The 25939-nt window shown below is 42.3% G+C and overlaps 1 protein-coding gene across 6 annotated transcripts in view; it reads right to left on the minus strand.

Annotated features, from left to right (window-relative positions):
• AOAH (acyloxyacyl hydrolase) overlaps positions 1 to 25939 on the minus strand; it is a 171953-nt gene that overhangs the window by 115142 nt on the left and 30872 nt on the right. For 5 of the 6 annotated variants that reach the window (XM_029233497.1, XM_029233500.1, XM_029233498.1 and 2 more), the window contains one exon: positions 4491 to 4550. The exons of the other annotated variant lie outside the window; for it this stretch is intronic. In XM_029233497.1, the coding sequence (XP_029089330.1) occupies positions 4491 to 4550 (60 nt within the window). The remainder of the gene's footprint in view (positions 1 to 4490; positions 4551 to 25939) is intronic. 6 annotated transcript variants of the gene reach the window in all.

Here is a 25939-nt window from a genome sequence, read left to right on the forward strand (position 1 = left end):
GTATTAACAGCGTTGGTAATATTTTGACACTAGCAAAGGTGAACAGGTAACCTGTTCTGGTTACACATGAGGTTTTTAAGGATCTTCAGGATGCCTGCCCAGCTTTCTAGGATGAGGAAAAATGCTGAGTAGCATGAAAGATTTGGAGACAGAAAAGACTGTCCTTGTTGTCATGCAGCTTACTGTCTAGTGGAGCGTCGGGGTGAATAGCGCAGCTCTTAGCATGCTCTGTGATGTCCGTGGTGGTCCAGGCATTAATATGGCTTTCTGGGAACTGGAGGAGGAGGCAGGCAAGGACCCAGAAATCAGATAGGAGGCAGGTGGGAAGGAAGAGACAGATGCTCTATGCTTTTCAACTCCAAGTACAGCTTGCAGACTTGTTACAAATGTAATTCATGGGCTCGCCCCAATCTAGTAAATCAGAAAGTCTGGGGTAGGTCCCAGGAATCTGTGTTTTCACAGCCTCCCCGTCATTCTGATGCTCACTAAGGTTTGAGAACCACTGCTCTAGGTTCTAGCTGATGAAAGTGTGATCACAAACCAGGAGCATTGAGGCCATCTGGGAACTTTCAGTACTAAAGTCTCTGGCCCCAGATTCAGCTGACCTGCTGAATCAGAATCTGTATTTTAACAAGGTCCCAGGTGGCTGGAGTACACACCAAAGCTGGAAAAGCACGCCGCTGGTAGATGGAGCTCCCTTGTAGTGCTGTGGGCACATGAGCTGGGCCGGAGTCCTGGGGGACTGCCAAACATTTCAACCTGGCTGGAGTATAAGGAACTGGGAGAACACGGTGAACCATGGAAGGAAGGAGACATTAGGACAAGCCTAGGACACTGCACTACGTGCTATCTTGAGGACAGTGGGGAATCCTGGAAGGTCTTAAGCAGAGGGATCACATTTGTATTTTGGAAAGATATCTCTGCAGGTGACATGAAGGCCTCGAGGAAGCAATATGGGACAGAGAGACCTGCTGGCAGATAAGGATCCGAGACGTGATCCCGGGGTTTCTAACCTCAGCACCACTGCCATTGGGTCCTGAATAATTCTTTGTCGTGGGCTGTCCTGTGCATTGTAGGATGTTTAGCAGAATATCTGGCATCTAGCCACTATATGCCAGCAGCCCCCAAATGTCTCCAGATGTTGCCAACGTTTCCAGGAGAGGGGGAGGGAAGACAACATTGCCCCTGGTTGGGAACCACAGATGTGAGGTGGGAGGGGGAGGATGGTGGTGCAAAGGAGGGGTGTTTAGAGACCTGGTAACTGATTGAGATGAGCAGTGTAGATACACTGCAAAATAAACACCAGCGTGCAATTATACCCAACATTGGTGGCAATTTGGAAAGAGACACATTCTAAGACCCAGAGTCAGACTGCATTTGAATGTGTGAGCTACTTCTTTTAATATTCACTTTAGTCTGAAGGCCTTGGTCTAATGAACGTAATGGCAATGTAGATTTTAACACTGATGATAACCAATACATTAAAGAATTTATACAACAGCCTGATAATTACTATACAAGGGATACAATGGAATAAAATGTTATAATTGCACAGCTGTTCACTGTCAAAATTCAGCCTGAAGGCTGCAGCTGTCTTTGACATTCACTGTGCAGAAATTAGATCTAGGATGTGGGCAATAGATGATGCAACTTGTCCAGGGACCCCCAGAATTCCCTCTGTTTGATCATGCAGCCTTTTCATCACACAGTATGGGAAGGACTAACCTCTTCTTATAAACTTGCAAAGGGAACTTAGATGGACACAGAGCAACAGCGCAGAGGTCCTCACTTGCACGCTTGACAGCCCCTTCCTTTTAATTCAAACCTTACTAGATAGAGGCAGAATGTGGGCTGTTATTAACTCAGCAATGGATTTAAAACATCACATCTGACTGCATGTAATCCCATCTAAAATGAAAGTCTCAAATCCGGGCTGTCCCTGGGCACAGGAGTCAGGCAGCATCATTATTTTGCCATCTGTTTAACCAGCTTCTGCTTGCATCTGGAGCTTTCCCACCCCAGGATGTTAAGTGAATACAGAACAACAAACAGGGGTTGAATAAATGGAATGAGGTGAATGGGGTAAATAGAGGGTCAAAGCGGGAGCATAACATCTCTTCTGTATACAGCCAATTTAAGATTGAATTTTTGTGTGATGAAGGGCTTTTAAACCATTCCTGTGTATTATTTAATTGAATTTAACTTGGATTATTTTACTTGGGGCAAGTTTGAACAGCAGCAATTTTTAAAGGCTTTCCAGATGGTTCTGTTGAGTAGGTAGGTTGGAAATCAGGGCCATCACGTACAGCAGTACAGGTTGTGCACTACAAGATTCTAATATTCACATAGCCTGTGATGTGAATGGTGCTTCCTGAAATTCAGTACTGAGGAGGTCTGGTTGAGAGCTTTTGGAATAGTGGAAGGGGTAGAAACTTGGAAGAAGCTAAATCTGGATGTAAATGATGGGTTTCTCACTTATTAGCTATGTGGAGTGAGGGAATTACTTAACCTCTCATCCTTAGTCCTCTCATCTGTAAAATGGGGTTGATAACAGAGATACGCTATCTACTTTGTAGGAGTTTTTGTGATAATTAAATAAATTGATGCCATGACTCAGGTGCTCTAAACCCTCAGATGCTTAGTGTTCTGCCAAATCCACGAAGACCCCCCGAGGAGCCTCTCGGGACCTCCTTGAGAGGCAGATCTTCTCTGGAACATTCCATTCCCTTCAGTAACACTAAACTCTTCCCCCGTCTGGATTCTCCATCTGACAGGCTGTGCTGAAATGACATGCAACCTATTCTGTTTCTCTCCACATTCTGGCTAGGTCGGCAGTTACATCAACCATCACAATGGAGTTAATTGCAGCCAATATCGTCTGAGCAGTTTTTCAAGATGCTTATTTGCATTTCCTGATTATTTTTTCCCTGATAGCTTTAATCTAGAGAGTAAATAAGTTGGAGGAGGTTTTTGAGGAGTTGTGTTTTTTTTTAATTGGTGAATTGTTCAGTTGATTTTTTTTTTTTTTTTTTCTGGCTTCTTGCAAGTCATGATTGGAATCCTGCCCCATGAATTATGCTCGCAATTCTGGTGACAGAAACGAAAAATTATAAAATCCTAATTAGTCTTCGAGTTAATGCCAAGGCAGTTTGTACTAGTGAAGTAAACGATGTCCTGAGAATAAGTTTTTAGATGCATGTTGAGAAGAGTAAGAGAAAAACGGTATTATTCTCCAGTCTGTTTAGAGTTCTGAAGGTGGTGGTCAAGGGTTTCATGTGATGTTTCAGTTTCTTATTCAATAACTTAAGCAGATTAGCTGAACCAGCTATGGTTGGCCTTTAATTATTCACTGAATTAAATAATAATTGGAGATGCAGGCATTGTGATTGATTAATCAATTGTGCAGAAATGCCCGCATACTGTCATGCAACGTGTATCAGCCTTGTACATCAAAATCCATGTGCCCCCCACAAGTAGGGTTGCCAAATAAAATATTGTACTGGACATACTTATACTAAATAATTATTCATTATTTATTTGAAATTCAAATTTAATTGGGCATCCTCTGTTTTTATTTGTTAAGTCTGACAAACCAAGCCATGAGGAATTTTCCTCCCCTTTATTTCCATGTTACCAAATCAATACTACTTTGAATGTATTGAATCAGGGCCAGTAGGGAGAAGCCAAGGACGAAGGCCATGCCCTCTCATCTCTGATGAATGCTTCCTTCCTGCCAGGACTGCTAGCATTAGGGAGACACTGTTCTTTGAAGGTTTACCTTTCTGCTTCCTCTTCAACTGGGGCTGATTGGCCACCAGGGCCCAAGTCAAATACTTGACTTAATGATAACTGATTTGAACTAGGCATTCTGTTGAATAAAACTATGATTGCAAAGAGGAAAAATTAGAGGAATAGAATAATAATGGTGATGATTTTAGCTGGCATATATAGAGTGCTTGATAAGTCCCAGGCATGATACCAGACACCCCCCACACATAAACTCTCTTAGTCCTGACATCCATGCTTTGAGAAAGGAACACTGTTATTGTCCCTACCTCACTGATAGGGAAACTGAGGCTCAGCCTAGATCACATATATAGAAAGTGGAGAAGCAGGAGGATACAGCCTCCTCCAATACGGTCTACCGGAGGGCAGCAGTTCTCAACAGTGAGTACCAGAGGATATGTGGCAATGCCAGGAGACATTTTTGGCTGTCACGACTATTGGGGGGGGGGTGCTGGCACCTAGTGGGTAGAGGACAGGGATGCTGCTAACATCCTACAATGCCCAGGACAGTGCCCACAACCGGAGTTGAGAAACGCTGCTCTAGAGAGAAGAGAGGAGAAAAAAGAGGAAGGGGCTCATATTCCTATTCCAACCCAATTGAACTGTGGCGTGTTGTGTTGTGGGTTTGCGTCCGGGGTAGCCCCTGGCCTTTGGAGGTGAACGTGCCAAGGAAAACACTGGCATTCTCCCCGTTGGTCGCTTACCAGAGTTGGGGATTTCTTGACAATCTGTCTTGCCTTCTCTAGTGTCAATTTCCACGACTCCTATAAAAATTAAGTTAGACAATATTACAACTTGTGTCTTATCTTTCCTTTCTCCGTGTTTTCCAAAGTTAGTTTTTTTAAGTTTGTAACCTAGCAATAAAGGAATTATTCCATAAATTTCTGATAAAATAATTCACAAGAAAGCAATTTCATGTTAATAACTCTCTATTAAGGGATTTGCACTGTGCCAGATGCCACGCTAAGCACTTCACAAATATTATCTTATTTAATCTTCACAGCAACTCTGAGATATATGACCTTTTTACAGATGAGGAAATTAAGATGCAGAAAAGCTAAGAAACTGTCTGAAGATCTCAGAGCCAGTGTCCAACAGAGATGTCATCTGAACCTCTGTCTTCCTGCCCGCTATGCTAAACTTAGTAACTTGCTTTTGGATCTGAAAGCCTCAGGGCAGGAGGTGGTCGACAGACAACCTGAGTGCCTTGTGCTGCAGGACAGAAGCACGGATGACAGCTGCTGTTCGAGCTGACTCCACCTCTTGTTCACCTCTTCTTCTCCTGCTTTGACATCCCCGTTTCTAGAGCACCCAAGGGCATCTTCTGAGTTTATGTTGCAAGTATAAAGGGTTAGCTAATTATTACCAATAACTTTTGTTGTGGAGCTCCATATCTGTGTATTTTTGGGAGGGTTGGGAGAAAAGTAACCTGGGGGAGGGGGTGGGGGAGGGGAAGTATTCGCTCCCAGCACTGCTTCCCAGAGCTTTGGTCCCCCCTCCTCAAATGTCCTGACCCCGCCATACTCCTCCTCAGGCTGTCTCCTGTGTGGCCCTAATAGAACTTGGGTGATGGTTTACATGCCTGTGTTCAAACTCCAGCTCTGCTGCTGACTAGCTGTGAATCCTTAAGCAAGTTATATTCTGAGCCCCTCAGTATCCCCAGAATTCCTTGACATATACGAAAGCCCTATTTTCATTATCTGCAACGTGGGAATTATAGCTACTGACCTCATAGGGTGCTGTGAGGATTACAGGACATCATGTCAGGCCTCTAGTCCAGGGCCTGCCCTGATAGCCCCTGCTCAGTCATTGATAGTTTGATTGGAAAACTGTCTTTCAGCCCCAGCTATCCCCTCACCCAAATCAGTAGGGAAGCTGAGGTTCAGGGAGAGCGCCATAGTTCTCAGTCCAGGTAACTGGGAACGTTGTCCCTTCACCTAAGCAGAAAATACAGGTACTGGGATAGACTTGGAGCTGGCTGGTCAGCAGGAGAGGCCTCTTGGGAGATGCTGGCCTTTGTTCAGGAGTTGAGTCCCTACATGACCATTTTGCGTGTTCTTCACCCTGGGAGATGCCTTCCTCCACCATGGAGCCCCGTGTGTTCTGAAGACCTCAGCCACGTTGTGTGTACGTGAGTGGAGGTGTGACTGCTCAGTGGGAGCCTGGGTTAGAATGAATTTTCCAGGAGGTTCTTTAGGAAGGAGGGGGGCGGAGCCAGCTGCAGCTTGCGCCCCATGGGCTGGCTCTGAACCCCTCTCCCTAGTGTCTGCCCCAAATTATATTCCACCTGCTCAAGTTCAAAGGATGGCAAACCACGGCTCTTGTGTCACAGGCAGCAGGCCCGCTGACAGCTAAGAGCGCACGTTAGCAACTTGAGAAAAGAAGTTGCTCTCCAGGTAGGTCTTGTGGCCAGGATGCGCTTGTACAGTGTATGCGTCTTAAGCCACTGAAGCACTACCGTTCCAGCTGGTGAGCAGTTGTGTCCCTGAGTGCCCCCCATCACTGCCTTGGCCATCCGGCCTCTCCTTAGGACTCCCCAGACCTCCCTGTGATCAGTCAACGTAGGGGCCGATGTCACGGTACAGTCCGGTGGGCATCTTCAGACCTTGATCCAACATGGCACCCCGTGTCCATTCTGATTGGCTGACAGCAGGGCCAAGACAGTTCATTACAATCCTCACTTTGAAGACATCGATGTCTTTAACAGAAAGACTGCTTAGGAAATGGCCCCATTCAAAAGCTGACCTTACTGACTGCAATTTTGTCCTTTTCTGGGATTTTGATAAATCCTGGAAAATTTCCTATTGTATCAAGTAAGTATTTCTGGTAGGGTCATTATAAGACACTAGATCTAGCTGCAAATTTCTATTATGGTGTCCTTTTTGGCTGCCCTTGTTAGCTTAAAGTTCATTGTCCACAATATTGAAGGTGGAGTCCCTCTGCCTTAATTATGGGTCCCCTGCTTCTCTGCTTTGGAAATACCCCTTTGCATTTTAAGGTCCATCTCAAGCATCTACAGGGCCTAGCACAGTTCCTGCTACATAGTAGGTGCTCAGTGGATACAGAAATAAAAGGAAAACATTTATGATATTGTGCTAAGCAAGAAAAGAACAGGCTATCAGATTTTACACATACAAAAAAAAATTCTGCAAAGAAATATGCCATAATAACTGTTGTTGATAACTTTTCCTTTTGGTTCTTTTCTGTGTTTTCTAAATATTCAATAATGAACACAAATTCAGCAGTACATGCTTTTTTAAAAAAAGAACTCAATACATGTTGCCCTGTTTCTTACTGAAAAAGAAGATGATTTGTTCCCAGCACAGGGATGTGGTGAGGACCCTGGAGATCTGGGGGTGAACAGACCTGCCTGCCCTCCCATAGTTTCTGGGCTGGCAAGGAAACACCAGGAACTAGTACAGTAAATACAGTAAATAGAAGTGAGATGAAGCAGAGAGAGGGTATTGGCAATGTCTTTTTAGGAGAGGCCACTTGGATCCCCTCGAGATAACTGATTTGATTTTAATCCAGCTCAGTTCTCAGGGGAGATCAATGTTTAGTGAGGGATAAAGACAACCAAAAAAAAAAGAAGAAGAAGAAGTGACAAGGGCTTCACCAAATGCCTTCTGATCCCTTTAGTACTGGGCACAGTTGCTGCTTTTGGGGTCCTCCCTGGAATGCTGAGGGCAGATTTATCGGGTCTTGGCTTGACCAGAGCACCACTGTCTCCCACAGCTTAAGTGCACTAATACCAACATTAAAAAAAAAAAATCGTAAGTGCTTTTAAAAAATGCTTTGGTAAAGCTAAATCCTATGTATTGAAAAATAGCCACTGTAGGATACAGTGGAAAGCAGATATAATAATAGACCAGCAAATTCCACCCAAAGGCCCGACACTCCACTATCTGATAAAAAATTATAAGCAGCGGAGCTTCCTACATTTGTCTTTGTACCTAACAGAAATGGCCTCAAAGCGCTTTTGTCCTTCTCTCTTAACTCTTCTGGTCTGCCTTCTGATGGAGTTATTTATGTACTTACTGCCTTCAGGGGGCAGTCAAGTCCATGGGGATGGCTTCGTTCAAACCTTGCTCCATTTGTAAATCAATTTACACCATGAAATCTGGGGGAGAGGAACAGCCTGTCCTAATAAACTTCTAGAAAAGATCTGGAGTAGATCAGAGATCTTCTTCCCACCCTCAAACCCCCTCATAAATGCCTGCTCTTTGACAATAAGAAACTCACGTCTAAAATCATTTCACGTCCCAGGGGCTTTCTCCTTTGTGGAGCCTGTCACTGCTGTCAAAGTACCACGTGAACAAAAGGCACTTTCTGTAATTTTCAAATCTACTGCTGCTATAATTGATAACAGATAACCCCATCACTAAAAATTATTCCCTGTAGAAACTCACGCCTAAAAATACGATTTTTCTTTATTTCCTTCACTCCTGAGCGTACCAGAATTCAATTCTTTAACATCACAGAACCTGAGAAGGCCCACTTTGTGAATGTGTCCTGTCCAATTCACCAATACTCCTGAAAAGTCGAGGGACGTTGTGTTGAGTTCCGGAGCATCCACTGCACACTACATTCTCTGCCTGTTTTCCCATCGTTGTCAATACAGTGCAGTGTGCTTTGGCTGAAACATTTGAATGTTTGGGAAATGCCTTTCTAAATAGTATTCCTTACCACAGAGTGGCTCAAACCCTTGAATATGCTAATATGTGCTGTGGCTCTCCCAGTAGGACATTTAGTTTACAGATTTCCCAAACTTTTAAAACTTAAAACAACAACAGTTTTCTTCTCTAGCACACCTATTAGCATCTCCCAGAGTGGGAGTAAAAGCAAAGGTTTTTGTGTCACACAGGTCTGAATTGAATCTGGACTGTGCCACTTATTGGCTCTGTGACTTTGGGCAAGTTATGCATCCACTCTAAGACCCAGTTACCTCATCTATAAAATAGGGATAATAGTAATTATTACTTAACACTTTCTACACTGTAGTCTTATCACAGTTTGCTGTCAATCTTCTCTCCCAAGTTATAAAACCCTTGATGAGAAGGATTATGTGTCATTCACTCTTACATCCCTAATATATAATTCATGGCATGACATAGATACTTAATAAGTACTTGTGAAATGAATGAATAGAATGAATGATTACACAGAGAAATGACTGGCTGAATGAATATTTCTTTCTCCTTTCATTATCAATCATATGCTTACAACTGCACTTGGCCCTAGGTTACATGAATTTCTACACATTTGCACAGGTGCTTGGCATACAGAGCCAGAGCTCTCCCCCAACCATGTGATTCTCTGCATTAAGTCATCCACACTCCATAAGAGGTACACTTGCCATTCCCCTGAGCCTAAATGACCTCATGAGTCATCTTATCTGGCTTGTATTAAAATTTCAGGCATGCTTCCTTCTTGGAAAATAGTGTGGCAATGGTGGGAAAGGTGCTGGAGTCCAGAGACCTGAACCACCAGCTCTGCTTGCAGATGGCCATGGTTAAATTATGTAACCTCTGAGCGTCTGCTTTCTATCTGTAAAATTGGATGGAAGGACTCAAAGACATTTGTTAAAGCTAATTTTGTTTGCTTGTCTTAATGACAGGCAAAGGGGGCAAATTGTAAGCAATGTGAAAATGAAGATAATCGCTCTCTCTCCTTGGTAACCTTTCACTGTCCACAATCTAGCGTTTAAGCCATTGTTTATAAAGCATGAAGACCACGCTTCCATCTTCTGAAAAATTACAACTTCGGAATGGAGGGTGCAACTGTGATCAGTGGTTGGAGAGAAAGTTGGGGAATAGATTGTGAGCTGGATATAAACCCCTCCTAGTTGGAACCTGTAATGATGTTTCTGACTCACTGAGAGCAATTATCTGAGGCATAAGCAGATTCTCCATCAACAATAAGGGGCTTGGTTCTGGAAGTACTCATTTGATCCTGCAACCTGTTATGGTCAAATCTTTTCAGCTTCTCATTACTTTCTCCCTTTGATTGTAATGTTTCCTTATTCCCGTTTCAAATCCCCTTCAGAGTCTATTTAACGCTCTCATGAGTGAATTGCAGAGGAAGCCATCACACAGGCTTACAGAGATATAAGCCCTCAGCCTAGGATCTTACAGCCCAAAGAACCATGGATATGTATATTGCGCTTCTTTATTCAAGGACTTGGAAAATTCCAAGGACAACATGGCATGGCTCCCTAGCAGTCTACAAAAGGGGAGAGGTCGACACTTTGCTTGATCATCAGAGCACACAGCAGCATATACCCATGATGGTTTTGCTCATATAAGTTTTTATCAAATAGTGGCATATCTGGCTGGAATTTGCTGGTTTATTATTTTATCTGCATTCCACCATAACCTACAGTGGCTATTTTCCAATGCATAGGATTTAGCTCTACCAAAGTCCAATTTGATTTTCATGTTCCCACATTTCCCAGCTTTATGACTTTAAGATACGTGGAAAAAAATGAAATCTGTTCATTTCATTTTCTTCTTCCAGAGACCAAAAAAGGAGAGAGAGAAAGAAAGAACTGTAAAAGTAACAGAAAACACCACCACTTTTGAATGCATTCCCTTATATCACTAAATGTCTTTTCTTCATACATATTTTACCATTAGCTAAATTTCCTCCTTTTCTTCTCCTAGACCAATTCTGCACTGTGGAGCTATTAGTATCATGAGTACATTTAGTCACACTGCTTTTATCCATTTCTATAGGAAATACCTATTAAAAAAAAGTCTTATTTTAAATAACACTATTCCCACCCCACAACTTTTCCTGATATAATTCACTGATTTTACTCTAACCACCGCCACTGCCATCATCACTACATACTTACAGAGGTTCTTCTATGTATCAGGTTCTCTACCAGGCACTGTATATACCATATACCTACTCAGCAAGGTAGGAATGAACAGTTCTTATCCTTACTTTATAGTTGAGCAGTCCACAACCCAGTACTGTTTAAGTGAATTGTCCAAGGCCTCACGATGAATTTTGTTTCATTTTGACAGTTTCTTCCCTAGTACCTGGGCATGTGCCCAAGTTCTCCATGGCTGGACTCCATGGGTTTTTCTTATTATTTGATATTGTCCTACTCTTTAAACACATGATTTCTGGCAAATAATTGAGTTCATCAGATAGTGGGTGTGGCTCAGTCATTGGGTTGTCTTGTGTCAAGTACTTTGTAACATACTATTCTAATTTTTTACTGTTATTCTATTTGTGTTCAGGTTCCTAGATCAGTCTTGCCTTAAGTTACACAATTAATCAATTTCTTCATCTTAGTTTCCTACTGTTGCCATAACAAATTACCACAAATTTGGTAGCTTAAAAACAACACAAATTTATTCTTTTTTTTGGCCATGCCACTCAACCTGTGGGATCTTTAGTTCCCTGAGCAGAGATCGAACCCGTGCCCTCTGCAGTGGAAGCACGGAGTCTTAACCACTGGACCACCCGGGAAGTCCCCACAAATTTATTCTTTTATAGCTCTGGAGGCCAGAAGTCCTAAATGAGTCTTAGTAGGCTAAAATCATGTATCAGCAGGGCTGGTTCCCTCTGTACTTTCCAGGGGGAGAATCTGTTTCTTGCCTTTTCGGTTTCTAGCAGCTGCACCCATTCCTTGGCTGATGGCCTCATCACTCTGACCAATATGTCTGTTGTCACATTTTCTTCTCTCATGCTGAACCTCCTGCCTTTCTCTTATAAGGACCCCTGTGATTACACTGGGCTCGTCCAGATGATTCAGGATAATCTCTCCATCTATAGAACCTTAACTTAATCATGCTTGCAAAGTCTTTTTTGCCATGTAAGGCAACATTCACAGATTGTGAGGACTAGAATGTGGACCTCTTTGGGGAGGCCATTATTCTGTATACAATACTGCTCATTGAACAAATATTTATTGAGCAATTAATATATGCAATGAAATGTGCTGGGCTCTGGGGAAGTCACAGGGAACTCGAGAAATAAATCAGCCAGATTATCTGCTTTCATGGAACTTACATGTTAACAGATGGGGCAGACATTAAATAATAATTTTACAGTTATTTATCTTATTGTACAACCGTTTAATTACAATTGGGATAAGTTCTGGAAGCATGGAATGCCATGAAAGAAGAGGAATCCTAGAGGACCTAACTTAACTTGGGGCATCAAGGAAAACTTAGAAGAAATGACTTCTGATCTGAGCTCAGATGTGGGTGATTAATTAGGTAAGATATCTTTTAGATATCTTAGGTAAGTATCTTTTAGAACTTTTCAAATTCAATAGGGTCATTAGCTTTTCTTGAGCTAAGGGAAGAAAGCATATTCTCAAGAGATATATAGTTGTCCTTATTTTTTAACTTCTTAAAAGCAGGCTAGAAACATTTCCAAATTTGAATACCATATAAGTAAGTACCTTCCTTGGAATTATCTGATTTCTTCTACTTATCAGAAGTCAAGGGTAACTTAACATTTGCATTGTTAGTACTATCCACTGAAGATTCTTGGGATTGCTAAGAGCTTAATGACCCCCAAAAAAGACTTTAAATAAGTCTGAGTAGATACATTCTCCAAGATTCCAAATATAGACTTAAACCAAAATACGGCTTGGAACGTCTGTCAAATCCTTTGAAATGCTGGGGGAAATTATTGAATAGCAGACTATACACCCAAGTATGCTGTTAAATGTTGTTCTAAGTTCTGTTAGGGTTTTAAACCTCCAAGTCTTCAGAGAGCAATTTAATTTAGTGGTCTCTGATATTTACAGCCTTTCTGTTTCTGTGATAATTTCTTGTCTAATGAACTTCAGAGAGTTTTGCAGAATACATAAGAGGTAGATGGAATCTCATTTAGTTTTCACTTTTTTAATTATGAGAAAAGGATCATCATATCCCCCCGTCATTTTTGGCCCCTTGATCTTCTTCTTCTATAGACCAATTTTTTTTGCAGCCTTTGCTCTGTTTTTTCTTTTTGATTTTGTAAGAGCTCTTTGAATCATGGAGAAAAAAATTTATAGTATGGCATATTACAAAAACATTTCCCAGTTTGCCATTTGTCTTTTGACTTTGTGTATGCCAGGCTTTTATAAGTTAGATGTATTCATATGTCCCTTTGTGACTTTGGGCAAATTATGAATAAAATTGCTCAGGTTTTTCTTGTTTTATGGTTCCATTCTTTATGATTCAACCTTTAATTTATTTGGGATGTATTTTGCCATAAGGAATAGATAAACACCTAGCTTAAATTTTATTCCCCAGATGGCTAGTCTTTAATCCCACCCATTTACTGAATAAATCAGTATTTTGCCACTGATCTGAAAGGCTATCTTTTTTTTATCAAAAACAAGAATCTCAAATGCATTGGGGTTTATTTTTAGATACTATATTCTGTTCCAGTTTAAGCTTTTAAGCTGACTTTTGTGCATCTAGATGGCTATATTCCCCTGTAATTTATCTCACTGCTCATAATTTCCTGAGATGCTTAAAGAGGAACCTTAGAAATACTGTCAAGTAAACAACTCCACAACCAACAATTTACTTGAATTTTGGTTTCTCATGTATAAAATTGGGATAATGGAATAACTTCGCAATTGTGTGGGAGGATTTTAGATGATGTATGATAAGTACTTAGTCCAGCTTTGGGTATGTTACAGCCACTCAGATTATGGTTGTCAATTGCCTTTTGTTTTTCAGCCCCTAATGTGTACCTATCATACAATAGGGGCTTAGTAAATGCTATTATGAGACTAAGAGAATGACTGTCCATGCCTTGAAAGCCTATCAGGTTTAGCCAAGGCTCTTTTCACCTTAGTCCCATTTCTGGCCTCAGTTATCAGAGATATGGTTGTCTTCCAGACACAGCTATGAGTTTATTAAGTGAGGTAATTTGGAAAACTTTATTAAGTCTTCCAGAATATCAAGGTACACAAAAAATGTTCCAAAGCTGTAGGTTATTCTTTTTTTTTTTTTTTTTTTCCGGTACGCGGGCCTCTCACTGTTGCAGCCTCTCCCGTTGCGGAGCACAGGCTCCGGACGTGCAGGCCCAGCAGCCATGGCTCACGGGCCCAGCCGCTCCGCGGCATGTGGGATCCTCCCAGACCGGAGCACGAATCCGTGTCCCCTGCATCAGCAGGTGGACTCTCAACCACTGCGCCACCAGGGAAGCCCTGTAGGTTATTCTTTCTCGGATTTTTGTTCTCTTCAAAAATAACATTTGATTTTCTAATGATTTGCCAAGTCACAGTTGAAGAATAGCTATCACTCAAGAAGGAAATTTCCTTAACCTAAAACTCTGACGATCACACAAATGCCTTCTTTCTTATGTAATAATTTGTTTTCTCGTAGTCCTGGATTTGTAAGAAAACACTCACGTACTATACAGAGTTAGGGTGGAGAACAGGAGAAGAGCAAATACAAGTTGGGTAGGTTGACCAGACAACTGAAGGAGAAGAGAAGCTTAATTTTTTCTATTTAGTTCAGGTTTTGAGCTACTATTTTGCTAGAGTTGTCCATGGTAGTAACCTTGGAGGCTTCAATGTAACCATGATGACAGAGGAAGCAATTTCCTTTCCTTGTTTGTCACAGAGATTCTGTTAAACTGAGAACACTTAATCATTTTTATTTTCTATGTACCTGCCACAAAAAAAGCCAAGTCATAACACAGATAGGTTAAAGAAATTTACCCAAACACACACACACACACACACACACACACACACACACACACACACCATGTTAAACAAAATGGAGCTCGGGGTCAGAGATTACTTTTCTTGAACAAGAACAAAGGAATAATTGATGGTTACTAGACAACAGTTTGGTTTTAAACAGAGGAGATGCTAAACTCCAATCCTCTTGCCAATTCGACCTCACTGCTCATTCATTACTTCATTTTATTTAAAAAAATCACCATTTATTGAACGTATACTTGATTCCAAGAACTGTGGTAGCCTCTGAGAACACGCCTCCCAAACTATTCAAGTTTGAGGCTCCTATTATAATGAACTCTAGGCTGTCTCAGTAGGGGAATAATGCAGAGATGCATTTCTGGGAGATAACTATGGCCTTGGTCAGAGTGGAGAACTGGAAAGGACAGAATGAATGCCCATGATGAGTCATCTGGAAGATTAGTGGCAGGAAAGGCCCAAGTCTAGATAGATGGATCAAGACATCTTTTTTTTTTAATTAAAAAATACTTTATTGTTAAAAAAAATGGGATCAAGACATCTTAAGGCTTAGGTTGGGTCTGTAAAAAAGATAAAGAAGAAGATGCTCTGGGAGTACAGACTCCAGCAAGTGATGGGAAGGAATGTAGAGAGAAGGGGTATTACCAAGGCATTACTGTCCTATTTTATAGAAAGAACTGGGTTCAAATGTAAGCCCATTCATTCAATATGCATTTATTGTGCACAAGTAGTGTGCCAGCCTCCTATATGCATACCAGGCAGTGGGGAGAGAGAGCTGGCTCAGGTATAGTCCCAGCTTTACAACTCGTAGTCCAGCAGTCAGTCTCGTAGAGCCAGACACTTAAACTAATGACTAAAATGCAACACCGAAAGTGCAATGATAGCTGTTAGGATACGGTATCTTGGGGACAATGAGGAAGGGAGTCTAATCCTCACTGGAGTGGGAGCATAAGTGTCAGATGGTTTCTACCAGAAGGTGACAACTGATCTGGGTCTTAAAGGATGACTCAGGGAAAGGGTATATTATAGGTACAGGGGAAAATAGAGCAAGGCTGGGAGGTGAGACCCAGCAGGATGTGATGGAAATGATAAGAAGTGTTGAGTTGCTGGAGAGAAGTAGATAAGGCAGTTTCTCCAAGAAAAAGGCTGGGTAGGTAGAGACAGGCTAACTAATGGAACTCAGACTTCGTCCTGACCTTGATGGATGGCTCTGAGGGATTTAAGCAGGAAAGGGAACATGGTCTGATTTGCGTTTGGAAACATCACTTTGGTGCCTGGATTTGAGGATTTCAAGGCTAGAGTTAGAGATATCAGTTACCACGTTGTTGCAGTACTCCATCCTAGAAATGATAAGCCCCTGAATTAGGCAGGTGGAATGGAGGATGGAGAAGGGGAATAGACTAGAAAGAACCATTTAGGTGGGTGAAAGGTGGTTTCAAAACTGAGATATGGAATATGGGAGGGATAGCTGATGTGTGGAAAAGACGATAGTTTCTGACATGTTATGTTCAAGGCGTCTTTGGGACCTACAGACGAGGATATTTATCTGGAAGCTGTATGCGCTGGCAGAAGCTCTGAGGAAAGTCTTGAGCTTCATTTGTGAGGCTTACAAGAGCAAACATTCTGTATGTTTATGATGATCAGTCACTATTCTAAGAATTTCCACACATACTAATTTATGTAATCCTCACATTAGCCCTTGGAGGTAGGCTGTCCTATATTCCCCACTTAACATATGAAGAAACACAAGGAAGTTAGGTGATATATCTCAAATCACTCAGCAAGTACACGGTGGAGCCAGGGTCACTGACACCCTCAGGCTGGCATCTGAATCTCTGTGCTTAGCCACCAGGCTGTCCTGCCTATAATCACTCAGGGAGAAAGCCCAGAGTGAGCAGAGTTTTGGTTGGGTGGGTCCTGGTGCTTAGGAAGGGAAGGGTAACCCTCAAAGGGACAGAGTAGTGCAAAGAGAACCAGAAAAGGGCAGAGGAGTTTCTCGGGAAGGGAGTGGCAAGAAGCGCCAAATGCGGCAGTTGATGGGTAAGAAAGGCTTTTAGATTTGACGTTTAGGAGGTCATCGGTGGCCTTAAGGGGAGGTGTTTCATGAGAGTGATGGGGCTAGAGGCCAGCCTGCAGTAGCTTGAGAAGCAAATGGGAGGTGAAGAAAAGCTCTCCTCTTTTAAAAAGTTGCTGGATTCTGCTGCTGTGGCGGCTAACGCTCATTAGTACTTTTTATAAGCAGAGCACTGTCCTAAAACTCAATCCCCTCCCCCCCAGACAATACACATACGCGCTTGTATGTATGTATGCGTATGAACGCACATAGAAATATATATTAAGTTGTTAAATATTCATAACAACCACGGAGTCTGAGTATTGTCACCATTTTATAGATGAAGAAACTGAGGCCCAGAGTGATTGAGCAACTTGCTTCAGGAGAGACGGAGTAAGAAATGCAGCCAGGTTTCGAGCCCAGGTGCTCTGGCTCTAAGACCTGTGCTCATAAACACCCTATTGAAATGCCCCTCAATTAGAGGCAGCAGAGAAATTTGATTGTAGCTGGAGAGGAATGGGGGTTTTGGGAGGTTTATTTTTTAATTTAATTTTTGGAATGGGACAGACCTGAGCAGGTTAATAGGTATCCTCATTTTCTTCCTTGGGTGTAGATAATTTCAGTGCAACCTTGCCCAATTAGCATACTGTTATGAGAAAATCCATAAGAAAGGAGTGAACTCTAAATAGATTATTTCTGAAACCTCCAGTTCCCTCAGCCCTTCTATGAGGCCTTATTCCCAGGGGACTGGAGACTAGAAACCCACAAACAGAGTTTGTTAATGAATCCATGAGAAAAGGGGCAGAAATCAAGGAACCAAGGATAATGCTAGGGGATAAGTGGAGACACGTGACTCTGGGTGTCTGGGAAGCTACGAGATGACAAAGAAAAGGCCAGTAGCAGGAGGAGAGACAAAACTTTCAGGCTTGTTGATGGCAGCTTTCAGGCTTGAGCCAACACTTCTCACCCTTTAGTGCTCATCAGAAGCTTTGTAGAAGTGCATAGGCTCACCCCAGAAATACTGAACCAGATGCACTGAGGTGGGACTCCACACATATTTCTGAAAACTGCTTCACGTTCTAAAATAAGCTAAACCTTTTACACTCCGGTATATTCCACTGAGACCAGATAAATCCTCACAAGAAAGGAAGTAAAGCACATACATGTTCAGAACTGCCCTTCCCATCTTAGCTTTCATTTAACAAATCTTATGAAGCACCTACACTGTGCCAGGCATTGCACAGTCCTGGAAACATGATCGTGAGCAAGAAACACATGGTCCCTGCCCTCAAGTGCTATGAAAGAAACAGTGTTATGTGAGAGCAAAGGAGACCTTCTTCAGATGGGCGGTTTCAGGAAGGCACCTGTGAGGAGGGGACATTTCAACAGAAAGCTGAAGGAGGAGAAGGTGCTGACCGTGCAGAGAACTGGAAGGGTTCTGGGCAAAGGGCCCAAGAACAAGGCACTGAGACAGGCGAGGCCTGGAGTGCCGTGTCAACACTTACTCCACCTTGAAGACAGTCACCTCCACTCCTTCCAGGGAGGGCCCAGCCCTTCTCTGCTGAGCTTTCTGTTCCTCTTTGCACCTACTTGTCTCTTCATCATAGTTTGTCTACAAGTTGGTCTCCCTGTCTAGAATCACTCTTTGCATTGCAATTGCCCGCCTCATTTGCTGGAATACTGTCCTACATAATTCATTCTCTATAAATATTTGCTGCCGGAAAAAAGAAGACAGAATCATTCTGTAGAAGCTACAGGACGTTAGGCAAGGCTTTTAATCCTCTAGGTCTCAGTAGACTTATTTATAAATAAAATGGGGGAATCATATCTGTCCTGCAGATACGTGATGGTCAAAAGAGATAGCTTACTCAGGGTGCCTCGCAGCAGGGCTGGCACGCAGTAAGTGCTTGAGAAATGTTTGTTGAGGCGTGACTGACTATGTGAGTGACTGACTATATGATTTAACTGGTAATGAGAAAGTTGGGATACTTGTGCAAGGTTCTTGGAAATTAAGCTCTTCATAATATTTCATTAAAGCTAAAACCAGAGCCGTGTTTACTTTCTGACACTGAGGGCTGGCTACTCTGAATGTGCTTCATAATTTATGCCAAACACAGGTGTGCTGATGTGGAGAGCTGCAGGTTGAGTTCAGGTTCTACTCACTAGGTATGAGACCTGGGTCAAGACCTTAAGCCTCAGAGGTAAAATATGTTTGATAACTATACCTATAAAATAGAGTTTGGCCCTGTGATACTCTACTAAAGTTGGAGACATCAGTATGAAGTCATGCCCACACACACACAAACAGATGGGTAGATTCATGGCTTACATACATACAAATATACTTTACTAAACTCTCCTCTAGGAGGATCTAGAAGCAATGCCATCCTAGTAACAACAGGCACACCCAGCAACCAGATCTCAGTTTCTAAACACCATCCTCCAATAAAAGGAACCAGGTCTCCTTCGAAAGTGGTGGATTGTAGGGTTGGGGCAGGAAAAATACAAGATGACCCTGGATCATCTGGCATTACCAGAAAGTAAGGAAATTCTAAAGAAAGAAAGGAAAAAAAGAAGGAATGAAGAAAGGAAGAAAGAAAGACAACAAGCAAAGAAAAAAAAAGCAATGGAATGGAGCTGTGTCAAAAGGACCCAGGGCAAACGCGAAAGAGCTCCCAGTGGCCAAAGCTGAAAAAACCTGAGCAAGAAAATAAGTAACGTAGTACTGAATTATAACTCAAAGTATGAAATACATATACACAACTCTATATTGACATAAATGAATAACTGGATACATAAATAGGGAAGGGGAGATATATCTTTGCAGAAGAATTCCAAATAATATACTCCCTTCTCCAGGAGGTGGGCTTAGAGCCCCCATCCTATTGAGTGTGGTTTGGACTTAGTGACCCAGTTCTAAAGAACAGAGAAAAGGAAAAGGGAAAAATAGTGACTTTCCCATGAGGAAGCCTGGCAAACACCACCTTAACAAAGTGATCAAGGTTAACGTCCCCCTGGATGTCATGTGGGTATCAGGTACCCCTGATAAAATGTGATGAGAAGGGCACTTAACCTCTGTGGTGTTCCTTCCAAAAAAAAAAGACTGTCTAACCAATATAAAAACATCAAACAAATCCCAATTTGAGGGACATTTAATGAACATACTTAACCAGTACTCCTGAAAACTGTCAAGGTCATGAAAAGCAAGGAAAGATTGAAAACCCATCATAGACTAGAGGAGACTAGGGAGACCCTAAATGCAATGTGTGTCCTGGATTAGATCCTGGAACAGAGGAAGGACATTAGAGGAAAAACTGGTGAAATCCAAATCAACTTTGAAGTTTGGTTACTAGTCACGTACAAGGGTAATGTTGGCTTCTTTAGTTTTGACCAAGTAATGTTAAAATGTTAACATTAGGGGAAACTTGGGTGAGGGTGTGCTGTCTATGGAATCTTCACAACTTTTTTGTAAACTTGAAATTATTCCAAAATAAAAATCTTATTAAAAAAAAACAACGGAGTTTGGGGGCGATTAAACGGTAAAGCACATTGCAGGCTCACAGAGCTAAGCATATCATTATGAACGGAAAGGCACTGTCCATTGTACAGAAGGAAATTTATTGATTAATAAATCTTAGAAAATGTTAAATTTCCTATCCCTCTATAATTTTTCCCTAAACCCTATTACCTCCCATTAAAAGAGACACCAGATATTTTATCTGACACTTAATGTTTAAAAAATATAAATTCCTGAGGTCAGATTGTTTATTCCTCAGTTGAACGAGAATTTGTCCTGTGTCACTTTCTCATAAAAAGTGCTAACTTTCTCCTTATGTCGGCTTCCTGGTAGTTTGATTCCAGGGAAACACGAATTCCGTGTACATGCACACACGCCCACACACTCAGCACTGGAGAGCTTCTGGTTCCTGCAGAAATCGGATTTACTGTGGGAAAAGCTGTTGCAAAGTCTGGATTGCTTTCCTAAGGCAGCAGGTCTCTTTTGCAGTCGTTTAAATGGGTTGGAGGCCCCAGGGAAATAGAAGAATCTATCTCCACTAGCGCACACATTCTGAACATAATTCTCTTGTAATGTAGATCAAAGTGGTGTGAAGTGAGTCTTGACTATGCCTTAGAGATGTTGCTAAATACGGCCCGTCCCTCCAGCTCAGGGTTGGTGAGGAAGGAGGTCAGTTCAAAGCCACAGAGTCTGCTTGGGGATCTCAGAGTTAAGGGACCCAGGAGGGAGCAGCATAAAACTGCGGAGGCTCCAGGCTGCACCAGGACCAATCAGGGCTCGTACATGGTAACCCTCTGATCTAAAAATGAGAGGTTTAAAGCAACAGGGCACACATGAAGAAACCACATACAGTTTTCAGCTGGAGAGCTGTGGTGTCGGGATCGTGCTTATGCACATGCACACTGGCAGCAGGCAGGGCCTTGCTTTGTGTGCAAATGAGAGGAGGAATGCTATAAATAATCCCCCCAAAGTAGCACAAAACCATCTGGGTGGTCTTTACAACACAGTCTGCACTTTTCCTTTTCCTCTCCTCTTCTCTCTCCTCCCCTCCTCTCTCCTTTCTCCCTGTCTTGTCCTCTTCTTCCCTCCACTCCGCCTATTCCCACTCCATCCTCCTCGTGCCCGCTGAACACTGTAGACTGTTTCTTGCTTCAATTAATGATGGAAGGAGTTTGTCATTTTTGAACGCATGGTAGAGAAGGATATGGAGATGTGATTAAAGGACTGGCGAGAAGCGGGCTGGAATTTCAGCTTTGCTGTAGATAATGAACACGGGTTCGCTGCAGTCGCTACATGCTGTCCCATCTTTCGCTTTTGGCGCCACTAAAGTCAGGCACCTGTTGCTCTGCACTGTGGGGCTTCGCCCCTACAGGCCCCTGGAGCAGAGAAACCCCTTTGTCCCTCTACTCCATAGCATGCATTTCGCAGGGACGATGGCTTGCATCATACTACATTTTACCGGAATCTGAAACACATGAAAAGCAGGACATTGAGGGTGCAGAGTCCTGCTTGTGAGGAACTAGCTGGCCCAGGAGCAGTGGTTTGACTCAGAATACCAATACCCCAGGGGTATCAGTGAGGCACAGAGCACAGTGGTAAGAACTTGGCTTTAAGGACAAACAGACCCAGGGCTGAATCCCCTCCTTGCCCCTTACTAGCTGTGTCACCTAGGCAAGCTCCTTACCGTTCAGTCTCAGTTTCCTCACCTGCAAAATAAATACACCCCCAAGAGCACTGCTAAATGAGATCACGTATGTGAAGTGCAGTGCCTGGTACATTGCTCACATACCACGTATGTGCCTGGCAAGATGGAGGCGACAAAGATGGGCAAGATGCAGAGCTGCTGCCTGATGTATTTACATTCTAATAAGGAAATCTATGTAAACTTAATATCTCTGTGACTCCCTTTCCTCATCTATAACGTGTGGGTGACGACAATGCTCATTTCGTAAGATTGAATGATTAATATACATGAAACATTTAGAAAAGTACAGGCACATTGTAGTACTCGAAAAGGTATTTCATGCTGTTGGTTGAGAGGAGAGTTAACATTTTGTGGAGAGGATTAAGAGTTATTTTACAGAGAAGGTGACAATGAGATGAACTAGAAGGATTGCTTGGTGTTGACGGGGCATTCTGGGTAGAAGGAATGACTAAGAGGTGCAAAGGTGCAGGGTTGGGAAGATTGAGATGGTTTCAAGGGGGAGCCAATCACTCCTTTCAGTCTACAGCATGAGCTACACAAGGATAATAGTAGAGGTCCAGGAAGGCTTTTTGAGAATCCTAAAATGCTAAGTGAAAATGTGTACTTAATTGTGCAGGCAATGTGGAGGTCATAGCCTGGGGGAAATAATATGATTAGAGGTATGCAACAGGAAAATTAGTGTGGCCATGAAGTAAGGACAATTAGAATTTCCATCAGCAATGCAAATAAGAAACTAGTGGCATGTCGTTTATTCATTCAACAAATATTTCTTTGTTATGTATAAGGCACCACCCTAGACATTGGGGATACATAGATGAACAAGATAGAATCTGACCTCCTGGAGGTTATAGCCTAGCGGGAGAGACTACAGATGATCATGCAGGCATATCATTCAAGACAAGGCAAGTTCAAAGAAAGAAGCTACAGGAGCTTTGACAAGAAGAGTGTGTAAATGGAGCCAGGGATGGCTTCCTCATCCTTCAGGCAAAGATTTTGGAGTGGACAAGATCGTATCTATTTTATAGAAAGACATTTCTGTCATCCGTATGGAAAATTTATTGGAAAGAGGTCAGGAGGGCTTCCCTGGTGGCGCAGTGGTTGGGAGTCCGCCTGCCGATGCGGGGGACACGGGTTCATGCCCCGGTCTGGGAAGATCCCACATGCCACAGAGCGGCTGGGCCCGTGAGCCATGGCCGCTGAGCCTGCGCGTCTGGAGCCTGTGCTCCGCAACGGGAGAGGCCACAACAGTGAGAGGCCCGCGTACCGCAAAAAAAAAAAAAAAAAAAAGAAAGAAATAGAGGTCAAGAGCAGATTTGGTTGAACTAGTTGGGAAGCTATAGCAGGAGTAACATCAAAAGATGATTGTGTGAAAACTTCATGCAATGATCCTGTTACTTGTAATAACACAGATGACTCTCACAGACAAAGGAAACCAGACACAAAGAAGAATATATTGTATTCTTCCATTTACATGAAATTCAAGAGTAGAACTTTATATAAATGAAGTAATCTGTGGTGGTAGATTTCAGAGTAGTGGCTGTATTGGCGGGGGGGGTTATTGACTGGAAGCGTCATGAGGAAGGCTCTGGCAGGCTGGAAATTGTATCTTTACTTCTAATTCACACCTGCTTTGTAGGTGTAATTTGTGTGCCAAGGGAATTAAAAGTAGGTCTGATATGTACCATTTAAAAAATGCATACTCAAAATGTAATGTTAAGGGGGAAGAGTAGGATAAAAATTTGTACATATAACATTATCATAACTCTCAAAGAAATTAATATAATTTATTTAAAAATTAAAAGGAAAATATCCAATATATATATATATATATATTTTTTTTTTTTTTCGGTACGCGGGCCTTTCACTGCCGTGGCCTCTCCCGTTGCGGAGCACAGGCTCCGGACGCGCAGGCTCAGCGGCCATGGCTCACGGGCACAGCCGCTCCGCGACATGTGGGATCTTCCCGGACCGGGGCACGAACCCGCGTCCCCTGCATCGGCAGGCGGACTCTCAACCACTGCGCCACCAGGGAAGCCCTCCAATATTTTAATATTGGTTATTTCTGGTGGTGGGATTTCAGTTGACTACTGTGAAGAGATACCCCGAGGGTATTTTCAATAAACACTGACACCAAGGTTGAGAGACCAACCAATCTCTCTGAGCAAAGGACAGGGATGCGAATCCCATTTCTGGTCTTTCTCAGGGGAGTGACTTTCAGCAAGTTCTGTAGCCTTTTTAACCCTCAGTTTCCTCAGTCTTAGAAAAGGGGTCATAATGGTGCTTCCACACTGGGGCTATTTGGGGGACTAGACAGGATGAAGCGTAAGTACAGTGAATGCTCGGTAAATATCGGTTATTGCTATTAAAGGAAATTGTGGAGGCAGAAGAGGATGAAGCTTCCACATTTGCACCAACTGCCCCTCTTTTCTGTGTCCTCCGTAGAGATGGAAGCTGGCGATGGGATTTGAGGAGGAGGGTGGAGGGACCAGGGAGCACGCCCAGCTGGGGTGGAAGCTGAACACTTCTGAGATGAAATCCTCCGACTTCCTCCCAGCCAGAAAGGATGGTCGAAATGTTCCCAAGTTGGGAATTGAAAAGGGGGTGGTGATGGGAGGACAAGGAAATGCTATTTCGAGTATAAATTCTACAGAGTATAAAAATAAAGAATGTCATTTTAAATGGGATAGTTTAAAGTTGAACATTTTGTGACTATGTATAGCTGTGAGTGTGAAAATATATAAAATGATGTTATTTAAGGAAATCACAAAAACCCATATCACTTGCCTTTGTACATAGAGACACGTTACTTCTGTACATTATCAAACAGTGAATATTATTATATTTGCATGCTATTTGAATACATGGAAAAAATATTTTAATTAAAATTAACTCTTCTAGAAATCAGTGGAGACCACATCTTCTCAGGTAGAATTAAGGGAAATTTAACTGGCACTTAGTCAATAATCGAGGTAGCATGAAATGCACATGTACCCCAGGTATTTGCATCTCTTTCTTCCTGCTCAAGGAGACAGCCTTATGATATTTACTATTACCAGTAACCCAAATCGTGTTCATTGGTTAGGCCAAAAAGTGTTAAAATGACTTTATTTCAATAAGAATAAAAAGGAAATTACAAATAAAACAGAAGCCTGTTGTGTTATATTCTGGGAAAGGGGGCATAGAATTTTATTTTATTTTTTACTTATTTTGTTTTATTTTATTTTATAGGAAGTTTCTGAAAATCATTATTTTGAGGCCTAACCAGATCTAATATCATACTCTCATTCATAGCATGAGCAGGAAATTGTGTCCACATTTGTCTGTTTCCATCTGCATTCCAATTCAGAATTGTCAGGACTTCCCTGGTGGTCCAGTGGTTAAGAATCTGACTTGTAATGCAGGGGATGCCGGTTCAATCCCTGGTCAGGGAACTAAGGTCCCACAAGCCGCAGGGCAACTAAGCCCACACACCGCAACTACGGAGCCCACATGCCACAACTAGAGAGCCCTCGCACCGCAACTAATGAGCCTGTGTGCCACAACTAGAGAGAAGTCCATGCACTGCAATGAAGAGCCCACACGCTGCAGTGAAAGATCCCATATGCCGCAACTACAACCCGATGCAGCCAAAAAATAAATACATAAATAAATATTTTAAAAAATAAATAAAAATTGTCCAACATGATATAATGCACACACGGTATTCTGAAAAGCTACCTCTGAATAATAATGATATTGGTAATGATTATATTAGCTACCATTTTTATTAATATTTATTTATGCAGCAGGTATTGTGCTAAGCATTTTATATATGTTAGTTCATCTACTTCCCCCAACAAATCTATGAGGGAGGTATTTTGTTAGACCAATTTTATGGGTGAGAACAATAAAGCTTAGAGTAGGGGGAACAACTGCCCAAGTTTTCCCAGGATGTGGGACTTCCAGCTGCTTATACCAGGAAAGTCCTGGGCAAACTGCATGAGTTGGTCACTCTATAAAAGTAACTTGCTTGATTCTTAAGGGGTAGAGAGGGATTTAACCTCTTCTCACCTTGGCTGGTCAGATTTCCTATGTACTGCCGGCCCAGCTCTAGATTACAGTCTAAAATAAACAGCAAAGACATTCTTTGGTGGCATGGGGGAGGGATCTAAGTTGAAGTTTGGGAATATTATTCCAGGTGATGTAATG

Source organism: Monodon monoceros, unplaced genomic scaffold, assembly GCF_005190385.1.
Source record: "Monodon monoceros isolate NGI ecotype Baffin Bay Population unplaced genomic scaffold, NGI_Narwhal_1 Super_Scaffold_2, whole genome shotgun sequence".
NCBI classification, from domain to species: Eukaryota; Metazoa; Chordata; class Mammalia; order Artiodactyla; family Monodontidae; genus Monodon; species Monodon monoceros.